This window comes from Aspergillus vadensis (assembly GCF_003184925.1).
Source record: "Aspergillus vadensis CBS 113365 unplaced genomic scaffold BO88scaffold_1, whole genome shotgun sequence".
Taxonomy (NCBI): Eukaryota; Fungi; Ascomycota; class Eurotiomycetes; order Eurotiales; family Aspergillaceae; genus Aspergillus; species Aspergillus vadensis.
In genome coordinates, this window is record NW_020292039.1 from 2,585,020 (window position 1) to 2,601,585 (window position 16,566).

General features: G+C 49.6%; 6 protein-coding genes and 1 non-coding gene across 7 annotated transcripts; 2 read left to right on the plus strand and 5 right to left on the minus strand.

The window, feature by feature from the left end:
* Window positions 1-50: 50 nt before the first annotated feature.
* On the minus strand, window positions 51-3,302 carry BO88DRAFT_378639 (putative beta-N-acetylglucosaminidase). The gene is made up of 4 exons (XM_025704448.1): window positions 3,026-3,302; window positions 2,838-2,960; window positions 698-2,749; window positions 51-600 (listed from the first exon to the last, which is right to left on the minus strand). The coding sequence occupies exons 1-4, from the start codon at window positions 3,059-3,061 to the stop codon at window positions 232-234; spliced, it is 2,580 nt and encodes an 859-aa protein (XP_025568711.1). The 5' UTR covers window positions 3,062-3,302; the 3' UTR covers window positions 51-231.
* Window positions 3,303-3,778: 476 nt separating this feature from the next.
* BO88DRAFT_448705 (putative MFS transporter) lies at window positions 3,779-5,450 on the minus strand (the record flags this gene model as incomplete). The annotated part of the gene is made up of 3 exons (XM_025710445.1): window positions 3,779-4,684; window positions 4,745-4,978; window positions 5,037-5,450. The coding sequence occupies 3 exons, from the start codon at window positions 5,448-5,450 to the stop codon at window positions 3,779-3,781; spliced, it is 1,554 nt and encodes a 517-aa protein (XP_025568712.1).
* Window positions 5,451-7,450: 2,000 nt separating this feature from the next.
* BO88DRAFT_26153 (OSBP family protein) lies at window positions 7,451-9,501 on the plus strand. Its single transcript, XM_025702289.1, has 5 exons — window positions 7,451-7,527; window positions 7,684-7,809; window positions 7,923-8,248; window positions 8,302-8,356; window positions 8,416-9,501. Exons 2-5 carry the CDS (start codon window positions 7,738-7,740, stop codon window positions 9,208-9,210), a joined length of 1,248 nt encoding a protein of 415 aa, XP_025568713.1. The 5' UTR covers window positions 7,451-7,527; window positions 7,684-7,737; the 3' UTR covers window positions 9,211-9,501.
* Window positions 9,502-10,700: 1,199 nt separating this feature from the next.
* BO88DRAFT_431405 (RTA1 domain-containing protein) lies at window positions 10,701-11,772 on the minus strand (the record flags this gene model as incomplete). The annotated part of the gene is made up of 2 exons (XM_025709297.1): window positions 11,428-11,772; window positions 10,701-11,360 (listed from the first exon to the last, which is right to left on the minus strand). Exons 1-2 carry the CDS (start codon window positions 11,597-11,599, stop codon window positions 10,702-10,704), a joined length of 831 nt encoding a protein of 276 aa, XP_025568714.1. The 5' UTR covers window positions 11,600-11,772.
* A 179-nt stretch (window positions 11,773-11,951) lies between these two features.
* On the plus strand, window positions 11,952-13,793 carry BO88DRAFT_400571 (uncharacterized protein). The gene is made up of 2 exons (XM_025705611.1): window positions 11,952-12,247; window positions 12,305-13,793. The coding sequence occupies exons 1-2, from the start codon at window positions 12,182-12,184 to the stop codon at window positions 13,403-13,405; spliced, it is 1,167 nt and encodes a 388-aa protein (XP_025568715.1). The 5' UTR covers window positions 11,952-12,181; the 3' UTR covers window positions 13,406-13,793.
* A 144-nt stretch (window positions 13,794-13,937) lies between these two features.
* Window positions 13,938-14,022, minus strand: BO88DRAFT_t28. The gene has a single exon. It is a non-coding gene; the product is annotated as a tRNA-His (tRNA).
* Window positions 14,023-15,197: 1,175 nt separating this feature from the next.
* Window positions 15,198-15,730, minus strand: BO88DRAFT_26181 (uncharacterized protein). Its single transcript, XM_025702290.1, has 2 exons — window positions 15,344-15,730; window positions 15,198-15,282 (listed from the first exon to the last, which is right to left on the minus strand). The coding sequence occupies exon 1, from the start codon at window positions 15,627-15,629 to the stop codon at window positions 15,366-15,368; it is 264 nt and encodes an 87-aa protein (XP_025568716.1). The 5' UTR covers window positions 15,630-15,730; the 3' UTR covers window positions 15,198-15,282; window positions 15,344-15,365.
* Window positions 15,731-16,566: the final 836 nt, after the last annotated feature.

A 16,566-nucleotide genomic window follows, 5' to 3' on the forward strand; every position in this document is an offset into this window, starting at 1 on the left:
TTTGAAAGGTGTTTGGGTGATATGAGAGTAGATGGTCATCTCGGAACATTGCCAGTAATCCTTTCGAGAGGCCCGAGGCGGGGAACCTTACCCGAGGTTCTCTCGGAAGGGGGACTCCGAGATGCAGGCCTCGGCCAGTCAACTTGCGGGGATTGTCAGCCTGGGTCTGGTCCAATTACAATAGCTATATGCATCCTAATGGCGGCTTCCTATGGATATAATGTCGGTAATCTACAAATGAAGAGTTGCCCGTCGGTACTCGCGCCAGACTGTGAAGCCGAGCTGCTCGTAGAACCCTTCCAGAACCACCCAGTCGACAAATACTCCCTCCACACCTCTCCGCTTCATGTCCTCCATCGCATGGCTGAGTAGTGCCAGCCCAAGTCCCTTCTTTCTATGTTCCGCATCAACGCCTACACATCCGATGAGGCCGGTTTTGGGCCCACACACAGGTGGAAGCGCCCAGTTTCTCTGTAGAGCGGGCGAGTCAGGACCAAGCATCAGCGTCCAAGCGGCCTGCTTTCCCTGGGCGTCGAAGGCTGCCATTACACTGAATGGATACTTGGTAGGGTGGAGCTCTTCATATTGGCGCACCCAGGCCTATTTGGTGTTAGTTACATTGAGGAGAAACGGCCGATAAATGTGCACGATGATGATATCAGGACAGCTTCTCTATTGAAGATGGGATCATGCTTACCGCATTTGCAGAGAAATTCTTCCTCTGTCCAACCAAGCATTCTTCATAATGCTCGGGCTGGAGCGGACCAAAGGTATATCCCTGATCTGCCGCTCGAGTAATATATGCGTCAGGGGCTTTGAAGTCACGGATATCACGGTACAGGTCCACATTTCGTGGGCTCGTATCCCATAGTGAGAAGCCACGCTTCTGGAAGAACTCCTGTACTGACGACGGCAAATCGTCGGGTACTCCAGGAAAGAACCTCGGGAATGAGCTGCTCAATTCGAGGCTTGGGAGTTTCATGTTAGCCTGATACCATGCAGTAATTTTTTTGATCAATGCTGTTCCAAGTCCCTGGCCTTGTTTTGCTGGATCAACTGCGAGCACAGCAATGTTGCCAGCAACACCTGTAGATGTATTACTGGTGTATGTCAAGGCAAATCCTACAATATCAGCACCAATGCGAGCAACGAAATGGTGGCCATGCTCCTGGTTTATAAGTAGTTGCAACTTCTGAGCGGAAAGTGGGTAGGTAGGCAACGCAGCATTCCAAATAGCAGTCAGTTGCAAAATATCTTTAGTGTTATCCAATGCTGATTCCTCAATAGACAGTTGACTGGTAGGATTCTCAACTGGCAAGATGCCCTTAGGCTCCGAATTCCCGAATATCGCCTCAGCAGCCGCCGCAAATGCTTCGGGCGTAGGCTCATAGGTGGCAATATATGTTCCAACGGACGCATCTTCCAGGAAGTCGTAGGGGTTGCAGGCGGCGATGCTGACCAGCTTACGGGTCCGGCTAGGCAGCTCCAATCCTAATGTCCGCTGAAACGGCGATTCCCGCGCATTGATAGAAGTGAAGATAACGACATCGGCAGCTTCAATGGCACTCATCAGCTCAGTCGATAATCCCGCTGCCCCATATCGAATCTCAACCACGGTTGGGTTGTATTGCTTCAGTAAATTGAGATAGACGGAGGCGTTGTAAGAGCCCTTCCTTCCCAGCCCTTCTCCGTCCACTGCACCTCCAGCTGGGGTCTGGTCCCCAGGAAAGAGGAATACGACGTTAGCAGACCTGGACACAGGGAGAATTTGTGAGGTATCTCGAACAAGCGTCACAGACTGAGCATAGGCTTGCTTCGCCAGCGCAGAATGTTTCACTGCGTCTGTTCCCAGAGCAGGCCAGTTTTCCCTCGATTCCAGAGGGCGCAGGGCCGTCTCCCAACTCAGGAAGCTGCTTTTCAGCTCCTTAACACGACGGATAGCCTCATTCAGTCGCGCGGAGGGAATCTTTCCGGACTCAGCAGCCTGGCAGACCTGAAGAATCGAAGCAACTTGGACAGAATATGTATGGCATATCATGATGCTGTCGCAGCCAGCAGCCAGAGCAAGAACAGCGCCTTGCTCTGTTCCGTACGTAGCACGAATTCCATCCATCTCGAGACAATCCGTAATAACCATACCGCCGTACCCCATATCTTCACGAAGTATCCTCATCACATCTGGCGACAAAGTGGCAGGCAATTTGCCATCACCTATGCCAGGTAGGGAGATATGGGCTGTCATAATTGCCTCGATACCTTCATTAGCTGCTTGACGGAAAGGAACTAATTCGCAACTTTCCAGTTGCTCTCGTGTCTTTGGAATGACAGGTAGTCCATAGTGTGAATCAACTGCGGTATCGCCGTGTCCCGGGAAATGCTTTACAGTAGGTACAACCTTGTGTTCCCGAAGACCTTGGGCGCTGGCGCTGGCGAATCGGGCCACAAACTCGGGCTTATCTCCAAAGCTACGAACCCCGATTACAGGGTTGAGCGGCTCGGAATTGATGTCACAGACGGGCGCATAGTTCATGTTAATCCCCGCGGCGCTTAGTATCTCACCAGTTGCAGCTCCGACCTGGTATGCAAGCTCGGGGGAATTGGTGGCGCCTAGAGCCATAGGGCCCGGCAGTTGTGGAGCAACTGGAGGCGATACCCTGGTGACGAGGCCATTCTCCTGGTCAATTCCTATGAGCAGGGGGTGCTCGTGTCCTGCTGACCGTGCTTCTTCTTGGAGAGCATGCGTCAAAGCCTTTGATTGGAAATGTAATATTAGTCACTGAATTTGGACGCGGGCGTACTACGGATAGCCATAAATTGTCACATAGGGGGTCACCTACCTGGAGCTGAGCTGCATCGCTAACATTTCTTTTGAAAAGTACGATCGCTCCAATACCATAGTCGTGGATCAGTGTCTTTATTTCTGGGCTCGGAGTAAGGCCGTGGAAACCGACCGCAAAGAGCTAAACTCCGCCATAGTTCAGTCGGATGTTTTTTGATGGGCAAACAAGGCCAAGTGATTTCATACCTGACCAATTTGCTTCTGCAGGCCAGTCAAAGGCATTGTGAGAATACTCCTTAGTGGAATGGACGATCAAGATAAAATGTTACGAAGCTGTGGTGCCGTAGGAGGGGCAGAGCCGATGGGGGGTACACGCGTTTGGTTTATCGATAAGAACCAGTGGAGTCGACTAATTTTAGATCTCGGCAAACGAAGGTGGACCATCAAGTTAGAATGGAGTGAGAGGCCGCAATACAACAACAGGGTGCAAGACACTTGGAGCCAGATGGGGCATAGGGGTTGGGGTTGGATTGAGAAAGAATAAATGTCGGGGAAAGAGGGGAGCGAGACGATCGGTGCCGGCGGAGTAAAGACTGTGTGCAGGTGTGCAGCCTCGCGATCTATTTCCGTACCCCCGCAAGCCGTCCCCTTAACATCTCATGACTGAGTCTCCTTTTGGGCCAATGTCGATTCATCAACCACTGTTGAACAATTCTCCTCTTATAGTTATTACGGAGACTGTTTGAGCAGCACTTATCTAAAGCCAGTGGTGAAATCAGGTAAGAGAGGACAAGTCAGTAAATAACCCTAGCCGTCAAAAACATGTTATATGAGGTAGCCTGGTCATTGATTAAATATACTAACATCTCTGATATTTACATTAGAATAATAAGACGCCACCAAAAACTGTCATATCGGTCGCGACGCGGCCGAGATCAATCATCAATGCAGTTGGGTATTATGCTTAGGACGTGGCGACCCAGATGGGTTGCCGAAGATTTAAACATGCGAGGCGCTCTTCCTTTTCCACTTTTCTTCCTTCTTAGCCTGAAGCTTTGCATCAACCGCTTCCCTCCATTGTGGACCATACTCCGCGGTCAGATATAAGCCACCACCTACAGCTACCAGCAACAGCGCCGAGATGGTACTGAACCACCCCACGCCCATTGCCTCAAGAGCAGGTAGAACAACACCCGACCCGAGGGCAGCAAACATATACCGGCAAACAAAGTTCGCCGCGACAACCTCCTCACTTCTACCACTATCCTGCATAACATCCAATCCGTAAGTATTCAGACTGGGGAAGCAGAACATCGTGGCCACCCCTTGAATAAACATAGCGATAACGGGGACCGGTATTCCTCCAACTTCTTTGTCAACTGTCCAACCATAAACAAGGATGCATGCCGGAATAGCGAATAGGATGAAGGAGACGCAAGAGCGGAGACGGTCTTCTGGTATGCGTCGTCCGTTGCGGATACGGATGTATTTCCGAGCCACAAGATCGGCCCAACGGCCACCAAAAAATGTGCCAAATATGTAGCCACCACCGGGGCCAAGGTAGAAGAGGCCAGCTTCAAAGGGGCTTTCAAGGTGGAAGCGAGGGTTGAGGACGTAGCGAATGGGGGTGAGAAGGGCGTATTGATTCCACACTAAGGCGCCAGCAGTAAGGCTAGTGAGGAAAATGTTCGGGTAAGAAAAGACCAAGCGCGCAATGCGAAAGGGGGAGATGTGACTCCATAGTTGCTTGGTTTGCTGAGGCAGACTCTTCCCTTTGAAATGGGTGTTTAATTTGTGACTGATGGTCTCCGGAAAGAATATCATGATGAGGACTGCTGCGAAGCCGTTTAATGCAGCAAGCAGCCAGAAAATGCATCTCCATGGGCGGAAGGTAGCCACGACTCCCTATAAGAAGGTGTCAGCTGAGCACAGATGAGTGAATCAAACGTTGGGGATGAGCCATACACCTAGAAAGGGACCAAGGGCAGGCCCGGTCACACTACCTGACAATACCCATCCCAATGGTAAGGCACGAGACATTGGCTCATAGATATCGCCCACGGTGGCACTTCCAAGCACTAGAAATGCAGTTCCCTGAAACGCGGCACATATGCGGAAGATAAAGTAGGCTTCTAGATTGGGGGATAGCGCTGTGGCCACAGTGAAAAGGAAGAATAGTATGGAACTAGTGATGAGGATCTAAGAGAGCAGCTATTAGGGTTTAGAGGAACAGTAAGAATGCACAGATGTCACTCACCGGACGGCGGCCCGAGATTTGACTCAAAGGACCCCAGAGGAGGGCAGCGATCCCCATGGAAGCTAGGTAAAGAGCGTTGCTGGCAGTAATAATATCTGCGTCTGTTTCGAATGTTCTGGCGATCTCGGGGACAGAGGCTAAGATGGCAGTGGAGGATATGGGTCCAAGGATAGCAGAATATGAAAGGATAATAACGACAACAAGTTTTCGAGTAGGCGAAAACCGGTTGTACTGATCGTCATGGACTTCTTCGGGGATGCTTCCATGAGGCAAAGTACGGTCTGAGTCGTGAGTGGTGGCTTGAATGAGGGTAATGGTTGAGTTGAGAGGCGGTCGATGCTCATGTCTGGAGCTCTGACGTCCATTGGGGACGACGAGTGTCGAGGACGAATTCAAGAACTTTTGGTCGAACATGTTGCTTGGTCGTTGACGCTGTTCAAAGTCACTCTTGACTGACTTGTGTCACACCAGACACGGAGAAAAGGCTTCCGTTATTGTTGAGATGATTCTGCTTGGTCTTTAGAGCGAATGTATGAAGTCATGAAGTACATTATGCAAGGAAAAGGTCGATTGATGATAAAGAAAGAGTGTATCTAGATGCACTTGTGATGGATCAAAATCAAATGAGAGGACGGGGCTCCATAGCACCCAGACACCTAGATACTGTACATCAATGAGTGATTAAGCATCCAAAGAAATGTCTTAGTACCATGGAGCCACCAGCAGATTTAAGAAACCTGGCCAGCAAAAGGCAGAGAGTCTCGACTACACGTGGAGTGTCACGGCTCCATTTTTCAGCGCAACTATCGTCGGTGAGAGGGCGAGTCTGTCAGACTAACAGCCCCTAAAAACACTTAATCGCCCAGAGAAGTAAGAGCAGAGCCTTCTGCAATATCCACATACAAGTTTAGCTCAGATCAAACTTTGGTAGCTGCTAGACCAGTGATGCTCATAGCCTCATAGCCTTTTTGACGCCGAGCACGCTTGAGAAACTAGTTGTAAGCTTGGGGCAAAAGCCGGGAACCTTAGCTTGCCGCGGAGGTGGGAACCCGATCTGCACAGGGGCGCCAGGAACGATTTCCTGCACAGCCAACGGCGTGTAAACCATTTTGAATCAGCAGCCAGGTTCTGGAAGCCTGTTAAAAATGGCCGAGTTCATGATTTCGTTGCCCAGAATTTTCCAGATGGCAGAACTGATTTCAGCACTCTTGCAAAAACTCAAAAGCGTCCGGGGTACGGCAGCTCTCGTGTCGAACACCCAGTAATCGGCCCAGGTACTAGGGCCACAGTGGAGACTGGGGACTTCACACGATTCAGGAAAACTGAGAGACAAGTTCATGCTTCCTGCCTGGTCGATCGCGCCCACTTCAATATAACTTGGTTTCGTGCTACTTGGCAATCATTGACAGTCTCTTGGTTGTAGGGCTACTTGATCAGCTGCTAACGATCGGTGACTTCGAATGACGGTGTTGATCTGATCGAAGGCCTTAGGGGAAAGGCACAAGATTCATCAATATGAGGATGTGCGTGGGTGTCCACCTATGCAGGTGGCAGAAATCGAGGCCTTCAAAGCCCGGTCTCAGTCCGTATGAAGGTGGTTGACCGAGAAGGCGGACCCTCCACAGTAACATCCCAAGGTTTCAATAATGAGGAGGTCAACCTTCCGCTTTCGTCCAGTTTTCAACCCCCGGAAAGCCTTTCACTTCCACTCATCCGGTCTGTGGTGGAGGCTATCCTTGGGACCACTGTGTTAGAAGCTTGCAGTCAGTCTCGATCCACTCAGGCAACCTTGACCCAATGGTCATGCTGAGCATGATAATCAATGGAGTCGCGATCAAGCTGAGCGACAGATAGATTACATACGGCGCCCGGTATGGCAGAGTAAAGGCAAAGAGTCGTATCTGAAATTCCACTATACAAGCCAAGCGATAAATTTGATATGCCAGTGTAAGATCTAGTGATCAGTACCGACTACTAGTTTGAGCTGTTGCCGCAGTTCGGTCGCCAAGTCAACTGATAAGCTATCACGAGATCAGGGGTAATGGTGGAGAGTAGAGGATTATTGTAGGCACAACAACAGTCACGGATTTCTTCAGCGGTCTATTTTTGCCTATCTCATTATAATTGCTTTTTGCCCCCTCCTCTTCCCTTGTTTTCTTTTTCTTTGCCCGCCCGTTATTACATCTTAATATTCAGTTATTCTCCACTGCATAGTAGGCACACCAGGATTAACGGAGTGGCTGGCTCGATATAATCTCCGCCACGGAGCTAAGACGCAAGTGGCACGCGAGTCGAGAGCATCGAAAGCCACCCAAAGAATACGGTGATAGAAGGAGAAACTCAGTCCATTGTGTTTTTCATCCTTTGACTTTGGAAGTCATCCTATCCGTGGGAAAAGCAAGCAGGACAAGAACATCCGCAGAGCTTAGCTCAGCCACCCCATGACGTCGAAAGAGCCGACCCCCTGCGCGGGTGGCTTGAATTCGGTTTGGTGGGTGACCCGATCGCCCTCCGGCCGCTTTCCTCTTCCACTCTCCCCTCCCCATGACATATTCATCTGTCTCCCTCCTGTGCCTCTCCCCTCTTCCTTCTCTCTTCCCCGCTTCATTCTTTCTCTACCGTCCTCCCAGGGCTTATTCTTAGCCAGTCCTGCGGTTTTATACCAAATCAGTAGTCGAGATATTGTCTTTACATCTGCAAAATGAGTTCTAGCAAGGATTCAGCGTCCGGCGTTCCCGCCCACAGCAAAGGTTCCTGGACAAGTTTCCTTAAGGTATGAAGTTTGAACGACCGATTTTCTTCTAGGCAATTGGTCCCACATCCTAGACTGTCTAGACTCGTATTGCTTTACGGATCTTGGCTAACCGATCTGGTTCCTTCCTTCAGTCTATCGCCTCCTTCAACGGAGATCTTTCCTCCTTGACCGCCCCGCCCTTTATCCTCTCGTCCACCTCCTTGACCGAATATTCTGCCTACTGGGCCGAACACCCAGGCCTTTTTGTGGCTGCCGCAAAAGAAGCGGATCCAGAGAAGAGAGCTCTGGCCGTCTTGAAGTGGTTCCTCAGCACTCTCCACCAGCAGTACTGCAGTCGCAGTGAGAAGCTCGGTAGCGAAAAGAAGCCCTTGAACCCCTTCCTGGGAGAGTTGTTCCTTGGCAAATGGGATGGCGATGCGGACGTGGGCGAGACCACCTTGATCAGTGAGCAAGTCAGGTAGGTGGTACTATTGTACCCACTCTGGATCTGGATCGTATTGACCGCGTCAGCCACCATCCCCCTGCTACTGCTTATGCTATCAGAAACGAGAAGCATGGCGTCGAGGTATGTAGCTATCCAAAATTAGATGTACGACGAGACTCTGATTGGAAGTTCAAATGTAGCTACAAGGATACAATGCCCAGAAGGCATCCTTCTCCAGCACCATTCAAATCAAACAGATCGGACATGCTCTGTTGACCCTCACTCCTCCAGGTGCGGATAAGAACGATCCTTCTCAGCAGGAGCGGTACCTGATCACACTCCCGCACTTGCACATTGAATCTCTTATCTACGGAACGCCGTTTGTCGAATTGGAGAAGTCCACTCGCATTGCCAGCAGCACTGGCTACGTGGCGAAGATTGACTACTCTGGCAAGGGCTGGCTGAGTGGCAAGAAGAACACCTTCAGCGCAATCCTTTTCAAGGAGAACGAGGGCGAGAAGAAGCCTCTGTACACTGTTGACGGACAATGGTCGGATTCGTTCGTCATCAAAGACTCCCGCAAGCATGAGGTGGACAGATTCTCCGTCAAGGACACGAAGACCACCCCGTTGACTCTGGCGCCCGTCGACCAGCAAGACCTCTATGAGAGCCGGCGGGCATGGCGCGACGTTGCGGCAGGCATCGAGCGGGGCGATATGGATGCCGTATCCGTGGCCAAGTCGAAGATCGAGAACGCCCAGCGCGAGCTTCGCAAGGTCGAGAAGTCAGAAGGTCGCGAGTGGGACCGACGCTTCTTCAAGCGTGTCAACGACACCGACGATGAGGAATTCTGGCGACTTGCGAGAATGATCGGCGTTACGTCCTTGGAGAGCGACAAGACCGGCGGTGTCTGGCGGTTCGACCCTACCAGCGCTGCGGACGCCAAGCCCCCTTACCACAAGACCGGCGGCGAGGGTCTGGGAATTACTGCATGAAATGAGTCAACGGTCGGCAGATATACACGTTGCGTTTAATCAACCTCTTTTATAGTCCGGGTGGACGAGTGATCTGGCGAACATGGCATGAACAAGTGCCACTATAGAGTACGTTTGCTTTCATAACAGGATCTATTATTTGGCTTTGGTGGAGATGTTTCGGCACCTGTATATAGAACAGTAACGACAGCTGGATAATCAGCGAATCCCAGCAACATTGGAAAGATGCAATCCGCGCAACGGAGTAATAAGAGTTCGTTTAATACTCGCCTTTGGTAATTTCAATCAAAGCCCAAGTCCTGGCAATAAGCCCGCATATGGATGACTAGAGTTTCTCCCCGTTTTGATCTCCTCCCAACGGGGCAATACTAGATTCAATAGTTCCGGGCTGTCTACCTCGGATCAGCCTTCGGTCCGTTACGCCACTCGCTTCATGAATCAGTCATTGTCTGACCATCAAACCTTATTGAAATTACCTCTATCCAAAAACCCAACATTTGGGATGCGATGAACACTCCTGGCCCTGGCCAGCGGGTCCTGATCCATCGTCATCGTCGTCAGCACTACTGGGAACAGAAGAACATGGGGTTCCTGCACAGGCCATGCATCCAACCTTGTTGTAAACTGAATCTTGATCCGTTGAAAGCTACCACATTTTGAGAGACGTCAGTCGATGTCAATTCTGCACAGGGCCTGTCATGGCGATCGTTGATGCCAGGAAGTCACTCGAAGTTGTCAGTCAGTCAGACGTACACAGAATCCAATATTATTACTCGGCCGTGTTGGATAATAGAAATAGGATAAACCTAGAGTCACCCAATATTTGGGAAATCCTCGGTACAACTAAGCGGTCTTGGACGTCTGATAGTCACTACCAACCGGTTAAGACTGGGTGTCAGGAATGCAGATCGTAACTTCCATCCATTAGACTATTCAGTAAGCAGTTAGCAAAGAAGAGCTGAATGGAAATCAGTGGATGTGCTTTGCTAGTGCCAAGTTGGGGATCTATGGGGCTCTTGCGGGGAGATGCAGACAGTGTTCTATATACAGTAATTGCTGCTTCCAACTACTCTTTGGTCAATGCAGGGGTTGAGGACCTCCAGACGGGATCACGATCGCTCTGTGGGTCGAAAAATGTTCTCTCTTTTCTGGCTTGTGGGTTGGTTATCCGTAGCCGGGGCAGTCATCTGTTGGCTTCGTTTATTTTTCCTTTTGTGTGTATGATAGGTTTTACACATTGGATCCCACTAGCCACCTGCCAGTGCTCATCAAGAAGTTTTTTTCTATTCATGTCCCTCATGCGTCTTTCAGCTATGGGGTCTTGCAAAGTCTGTCTGGTTACTGAATTAGGACTTCTGCTGAGGATAATGCAGATTTCGAGCATATTCGTTACGGTCTACAACTCACAGTGTATGACTGGCTTATATTTAATAAAAGAAATCAATTTGGAAAGGCATAACATTCTATGTACAAACAAATGTCTAATAAAGCTCATACAGTCATACCATCATCGCTCCGTGTCGCAAGGAGCTCCATCTCAGGTTTCCCTGTCTGAATATCACCAGGATACCTCGCAGCCCAAATGACCATAACAAGCCACATCAACGCACAGTCGAACACATAGAGTGGCCACTCATGCGTCAGGAGGTAGCCATTATACCCCATCACATACTCAACAACACGGTAGATTGACCGAACCAGGATGAGACCACTGACCGCGAAGAGCGTATGCATGTGATACTTCCACGGTGACTGTGCTCCGGATGTCGGACGCTTTTGCATACGCATATGGAATACAACCGAGACAACGATGAAGAAAACGAACATTCCCACTTGGAAAATAAGGCCAACGATAACAATGACTTTGGATAAAGTCTGCATGGACTCCACCGCCTGCAAGCCCGCTCCGTTGCCTTGAATGAGGAAGGCAAGAATATCGCTCGTCACAAAGACCCTCGTCAACCAGCAAAGAGAGATCATAGAGTATTGCTCTGCGTCAACGCTCCGAATGATCCGACCTAACGTCATGTATACAGATGCGGCGAAGAGAACTGGAGCGAGGAGGATGAGCAGGCTCTGCATAGAGTAAGGCCCGAGCTCCGCTGTATGGAAGTGCGAGATTATTTTTGCGATGAATCCGATGAACTCAACTGTGCCCTGTATTAGTTGATAAGGCTTCAGTTTGCGGGGTATACACATCGTATCAAGGACACATACAGATGCCGCCAATGGCTAAGGGGATATTGAACCATGCTCGGGATCGAAATAGCTTGAAGAAGTGGATTCCAGTGGCCCCCAGAAAGAGGACGAGAAAGATAGCTGCTGCCGCAATGGAGGGCATGTAGCTCCACAGGTAGTAGCCAGGCACATAGGGTTCCAGCTTGGCCATGATGGACGGATGTAGTTTTTCTCTTCGCTCGGGGACCTTTATCGAGTTATCCAGCTATGGAGGTGAGATTGTTGCGAGATAGGACTTTGTATCCTGCATCCATCTTGGTCTTATATGTCCCTTAGACGCCATTGTGCACGTGGATGGACCGTAGAAAAAGGACAATCTTTTCTTGATAGATTCGCAGAATCTGGATACGCGTATAGAACTCAGCCCTTCTCGAAGGTATCGGACACGATCCGTGCCTGGAAATACTACCCGATATGGTTTAGCGGCAGGCGAGGTGGTCTGTGCATACGCGGATTTGTGAACCTCTGCTGGCTTTGCTTGCTTTTGCCTCTTTCAACGCCCCAATCTCTGCTGCATCCCAATCTCTGAAAATAGCAACCCTAAATCTCTGACGGGCCCATTGTGACCGTTGTTCGGGCACAGTTTAAGCTTATCGCCAAACTTGGAGCCATGGGCGGAGATCCTTGACCACGAGGCACGCCAGGCAGGAACAATACTACTCACCACCATCGCCACATTAGGCGCATGTGCACCGGAAGATGCGCTCTCAGTAATCAACCAAGTTTCGTAAGGATGCCGCGTAGGACACATAAGAAGTCGCGCAATGGCTGCTTAGAATGTAAGCGGCGCCACATTAAAGTAAGTTTGATGGAATTGTCAGGCACACATGTAGCATCAACCTCTGACAACGCGCAGTGCGACGAGAAACAACCGATATGCTCCAACTGTCGGTCTTCGGAACGCTCCTGCGGATATGCGGATCCGTTCATACGGGCGGCCCATTCGCGGTCAAGCAAGTCATCAACCCCGTCACCTGCTGGCCTGGTGACGAATGATATACCCTCGCGGTCGCCTGCACATCCATCCTCTCTTTCTGACAGTCCCCCAGTCAATATGCTTCACGCTGAGCTGTTCTTCAACTTGGTGAACTACACCCTCAGCAGTCTCAGCGAAGGGGAGACCGGTTGGCTTGGTGCTCCGGAAGTGATGCGAATGGTCGTCTCAACGCCCTATCTCATCAATCAAATGCTTGCAATGAGTGCTTTACACTTGAGTATAGTGCGTCCAGAAAACAGAGAGTGGTATCGGCGCCATGCAGCCCATCTACAAACGCATGCATTGGAAGATTACAATCAAAGGAGACTCGGGGTGAACCAGGAGAGCAATGTCCCACTATTTCTTTTCTCCTGCATTCTCGGCATGCACACTCTGTGTGACGTCTTGGTTCACCGCGAAGAGACGAGTTTCGATACATTTATAGAGCGATTCGTGCGTTGTCTCAGACTCCAAATTGGTATTCGCGTCGTGATTTCTTCAACTACATGGAAATCACTACGAGAGTCAATCCTCAGAAAGCCGCTTCAGGACGGAGCAATCTTGTTCGAATGGGATACGAAACTTGGACCCGAGTGCGCAGGACTTTTGAGGCTCGTTGAAGGGGCTAAACTAGGCGACGCCATCACTTCCACATATCGGGGAGCGATACAGGCGCTGCAAATGTCTATGAACGCAGCTCTCAGAGGCTCGCTGAAAAATATCTCGGGTGTCACGGGCTGGCCTGTCATAGTCAGCCCTGAATATGCCGAACACTTGGCAATGCAGCGGCCCGAAGCTCTGGTAATTCTAGCTCATTACGCCGTGATTCTACACTGGCATCGGCATTTGTGGTTGTTTGGCGATGGTGGCCGCTTCCTTATCGAGTCCATCAGCAGGCATCTAGGCCCGAATTGGGCTGAGTGGTTGGAGTGGCCGAACCGGAGCTTGAGTGAACCTGGTCGGTTGGGTGGGATGTCGTAATTCCCCTGCAGCTGGGAATTAAGCATACTATGATCTTTTCATTGGGGAGCTTTCGTGGGGCGTTAAGAAGTTTTGATGGCTTCTATCATAGCGATACTCATACCATCTACTCTAACCTTGTGACTAGGACGTGATATTCTTTCCCTTCAAGACTGTAAATATATTCTGCCTCATTTCTACATCTATCTGGCGACCCCAGGGACCTTCGGAGAGAAACCCGGAGATATCAATTCTAGGCTACCTTGATATTTCCCTTGCACAATCCCAGTTGACAATGAACAGACTTCTCTCGACAGCGGACATTCTGCGAACGAGGGAAGCAGAATGTTCACCAGAGTCATGTAGTTTAATCTTTTATTCAGTTGTCACTCCCGAAGGAAGAAACCAGGAATAAATATGGATAAAAATACATTGGAAATATGATTATAGAAAATATTAAAAATCCCATCCAGATAGAGAGAGATAGATAGATGATGGTTTAAAAAAAAATGAACAAAAAAGTAAAGTCAAATCAAGCACACACGCCAATTTTTGGCGCTGCTGGGAATCGAACCCAGGTCGAAACGGCGCTGCGGGAAAACCACAACGTTTCATGATGACCACTACACTACAGCACCTTGATTTGTTTGAAAATTGCTGCTTAGTTTGATTAATAAAGCTTTCTCACCTCGATATCGCTGTTTGCTGCTGGGAAGTGGTAAATGTAGGATAAGTGGATGGCTGCATGGTCTACGATGGGATTTTACAGGATAGTTGTAGAATTCGAATGGTAGGTTCCCTCCGTTAAGAGCTGTCTTAAATAGTTACTTGTATTCTTTTTCGCTTTCCGCTACCAGGGCGCACATGTATTGATTTATCGTTCTAGGTTGTTCATGTATATATCCTTGTTCGTAGTAATGACTGCCAGATTTGTAAGTAGCAGCACTATGGGCAGTTTGATCGCGCCAATTAAAACAAACCAACTAGTCGTAGCCTATACACACCAGGATCACCCCATCCAGGGAATGAAATGATCAGGAGCCTAGATTTGCTGTTCCCAGCCAAACACAACTCACACAAGTCCCTAACTTACCATAGCCAATTTCCTCTCGGCACCTCCCTGGGCCAATCGAACTACCCGGAGCAGTCAGCGAGGAAACGTAGAACTAACTGACATCCGTGGTCACCTTAGAATAATATCATAACAACTTGATTGCACCCTGCCGCGAGAAGAAAAGTAGCTTCTGTGATCATATGCTGATATTAGCGGCGATGTGTGATGGAAGATCCGTTGAACATGTAGGATGAGCGCGCCTACGCGGAATTCCTACACATAGGTCAACAATCTAGTAGGCGTACACACTCGGCTAAAAGGGCATAGACCATCATGTTGTTCGTAGCTAGTAGCAGCATCATCTAGCGGCTCTGTATGTATCAGTCTGCATGTATTGAATACCCATCAGGGGGTGGCCTAGGATATGTGGACATGGAATTTGCCTCTACCTCATACTGCATTTATTTTGTGTGCAATGAAGAGTTTGGTGCATCAATAAGGATCATGTTAGGAAGTCGCCAATACCCTATTATAAGGTCCGCGTGTATGCTTTGTCCCTGGCAGAAGAGTGGTAGTGGACAAGAGAAGTAGACTGACACACCCAAGAGTGACACAGACTAAAGTACAAGAAAGGAAACCACGAATGCAGTAGTGCAACAACAGCTCAGTTGAAGTGATCCCAGCGGATGGTCTCGTAGACACCAAGGAACCGAAAAAAAAAATTGATCAAACAATATGGCCAACATAGACTAATCACCATCCTCCAATTGCATTAACGACGCCCCTTAGAACAACCAATCCATCGATAGTCTTCGATCGGCTCTAACTGAAGTTTTGAAAAGACCTAGGTAATGGAAGACAGATTAGAATCGACTGAATAAGCACAACGATGATGGGAGTACTACCTTGTTTAGGAGCATGGCCCATTCAGTGCTCCAAGTACGACCCATGAAGGTCACCCAAGTGTATTTGTTGTGTGTTTGCAACTCCACCCACCCTTGTTCCCAAACCCCCCACAATCTCTTCCGTCGAATCATTGGGGCCTAGACTGATAGCAGCATTGCCTCTCCAGGTGCAGGAAAAATAGATAGATTCAGGAAATGGAAGACTGGGTAAAAGGCAAGATAATGTGCAAGGTAAGGAAATGCCCCTCAGAAGGACCCCAGCCGGGTGCCCTATGAGTATCATCATGCGAGGCGTGGTAACTGACGGGAAAAGTTCAACCTGAGATGAATCTAGGCTGACCCGAACAGTGGCATGGAATAACCCGTGCTCATCCTGCGTGGATGTATCATCATCGCCGAAAATCCTGCGGTTCACAAAAACTCCCAGGAGTGGAGAGTTGATATAGCCACAAGTGGCCCAATATTCCGGGAAAATGCCTCTCAGATGATCATCGTCGAAGAGGCGGAAGATATTGAACCTCCAGTCCCCGAGAAGTAGATGTGACTCTCACGATAGCTCTGAGTGGACGTCTTTCAAGCTTAGAAAGCTCTGAAGGCCTAAGCATAGACCTCCGACTGCTGCCCAGCAGAACCCGCTTGACAACAAACTTCGGCTCAGAACAGGCACCGTGTGGGTGAGAAAGAAAGGGGTCGATAAGCAGAGGGGTTATAGAAGAAGAAAAGTAACCTGCCCTCAGAATACCAGGCACGCAAGACCCTGGAAAGGAATCATCATCGAGCAGGTTCAGAGACGAGTAGCTTTGAAAACAGATTTCAAACTTACCTGACTGAAGGAAGTCTCCAACAGGGTGTCTCTGAATGATGGCTGAAAGCCAGTTAGGGGGTTTTACAGTGGGCAGCCTTAGGCGGTGCTGCGTATGGGCTTTGTTGCGTATGGGCAGTGTCGCATATGGGCGTAGCCGCCTAAGGAAAGATGGGCGTAGACAGATGGGTGGGTAAAGAGCGATGAGTAGGCGAGGTTGAGGAAAGAAGAGAGCTGGGATCTGGGAGGAGGGATGAGAGGGATTATAAAGGAGCGAAGGCGGCGGAGGAAGGGAGAATGTGCGAGACCAAGCGGAGCGAGAGGCAGGAAGTGAATGGGCACAAGGGAAGAGGGAAAAGTAATGGGGGCAAAGTGTTGGAAGTGAAGTGAAGGGAATGGGGTGAAGGTCTGCCCCCAGGGG

Coding starts and splice junctions, on each gene's coding strand:
- BO88DRAFT_378639 (XM_025704448.1), bottom strand. CDS start 3,061: ATGCCTTTGACTGGCCTGCAGAAGCAAATTGGTCAG. Junction 2,961..3,025: donor TGCAGAAGCAAATTGGTCAG/GTATGAAATCAC, acceptor GGCGGAGTTTAG/CTCTTTGCGGTCGGTTTCCA. Junction 601..697: donor AGAATTTCTCTGCAAATGCG/GTAAGCATGATC, acceptor AACACCAAATAG/GCCTGGGTGCGCCAATATGA.
- BO88DRAFT_26153 (XM_025702289.1), top strand. CDS start 7,738: ATGAGTTCTAGCAAGGATTCAGCGTCCGGCGTTCCCGCCCACAGCAAA. Junction 7,810..7,922: donor CCTGGACAAGTTTCCTTAAG/GTATGAAGTTTG, acceptor TCCTTCCTTCAG/TCTATCGCCTCCTTCAACGG. Junction 8,357..8,415: donor ACGAGAAGCATGGCGTCGAG/GTATGTAGCTAT, acceptor GTTCAAATGTAG/CTACAAGGATACAATGCCCA.
- BO88DRAFT_400571 (XM_025705611.1), top strand. CDS start 12,182: ATGCCGCGTAGGACACATAAGAAGTCGCGCAATGGCTGCTTAGAATGT. Junction 12,248..12,304: donor GTAAGCGGCGCCACATTAAA/GTAAGTTTGATG, acceptor GACAACGCGCAG/TGCGACGAGAAACAACCGAT.
- BO88DRAFT_26181 (XM_025702290.1), bottom strand. CDS start 15,629: ATGATGATACTCATAGGGCACCCGGCTGGGGTCCTTCTGAGGGGCATT.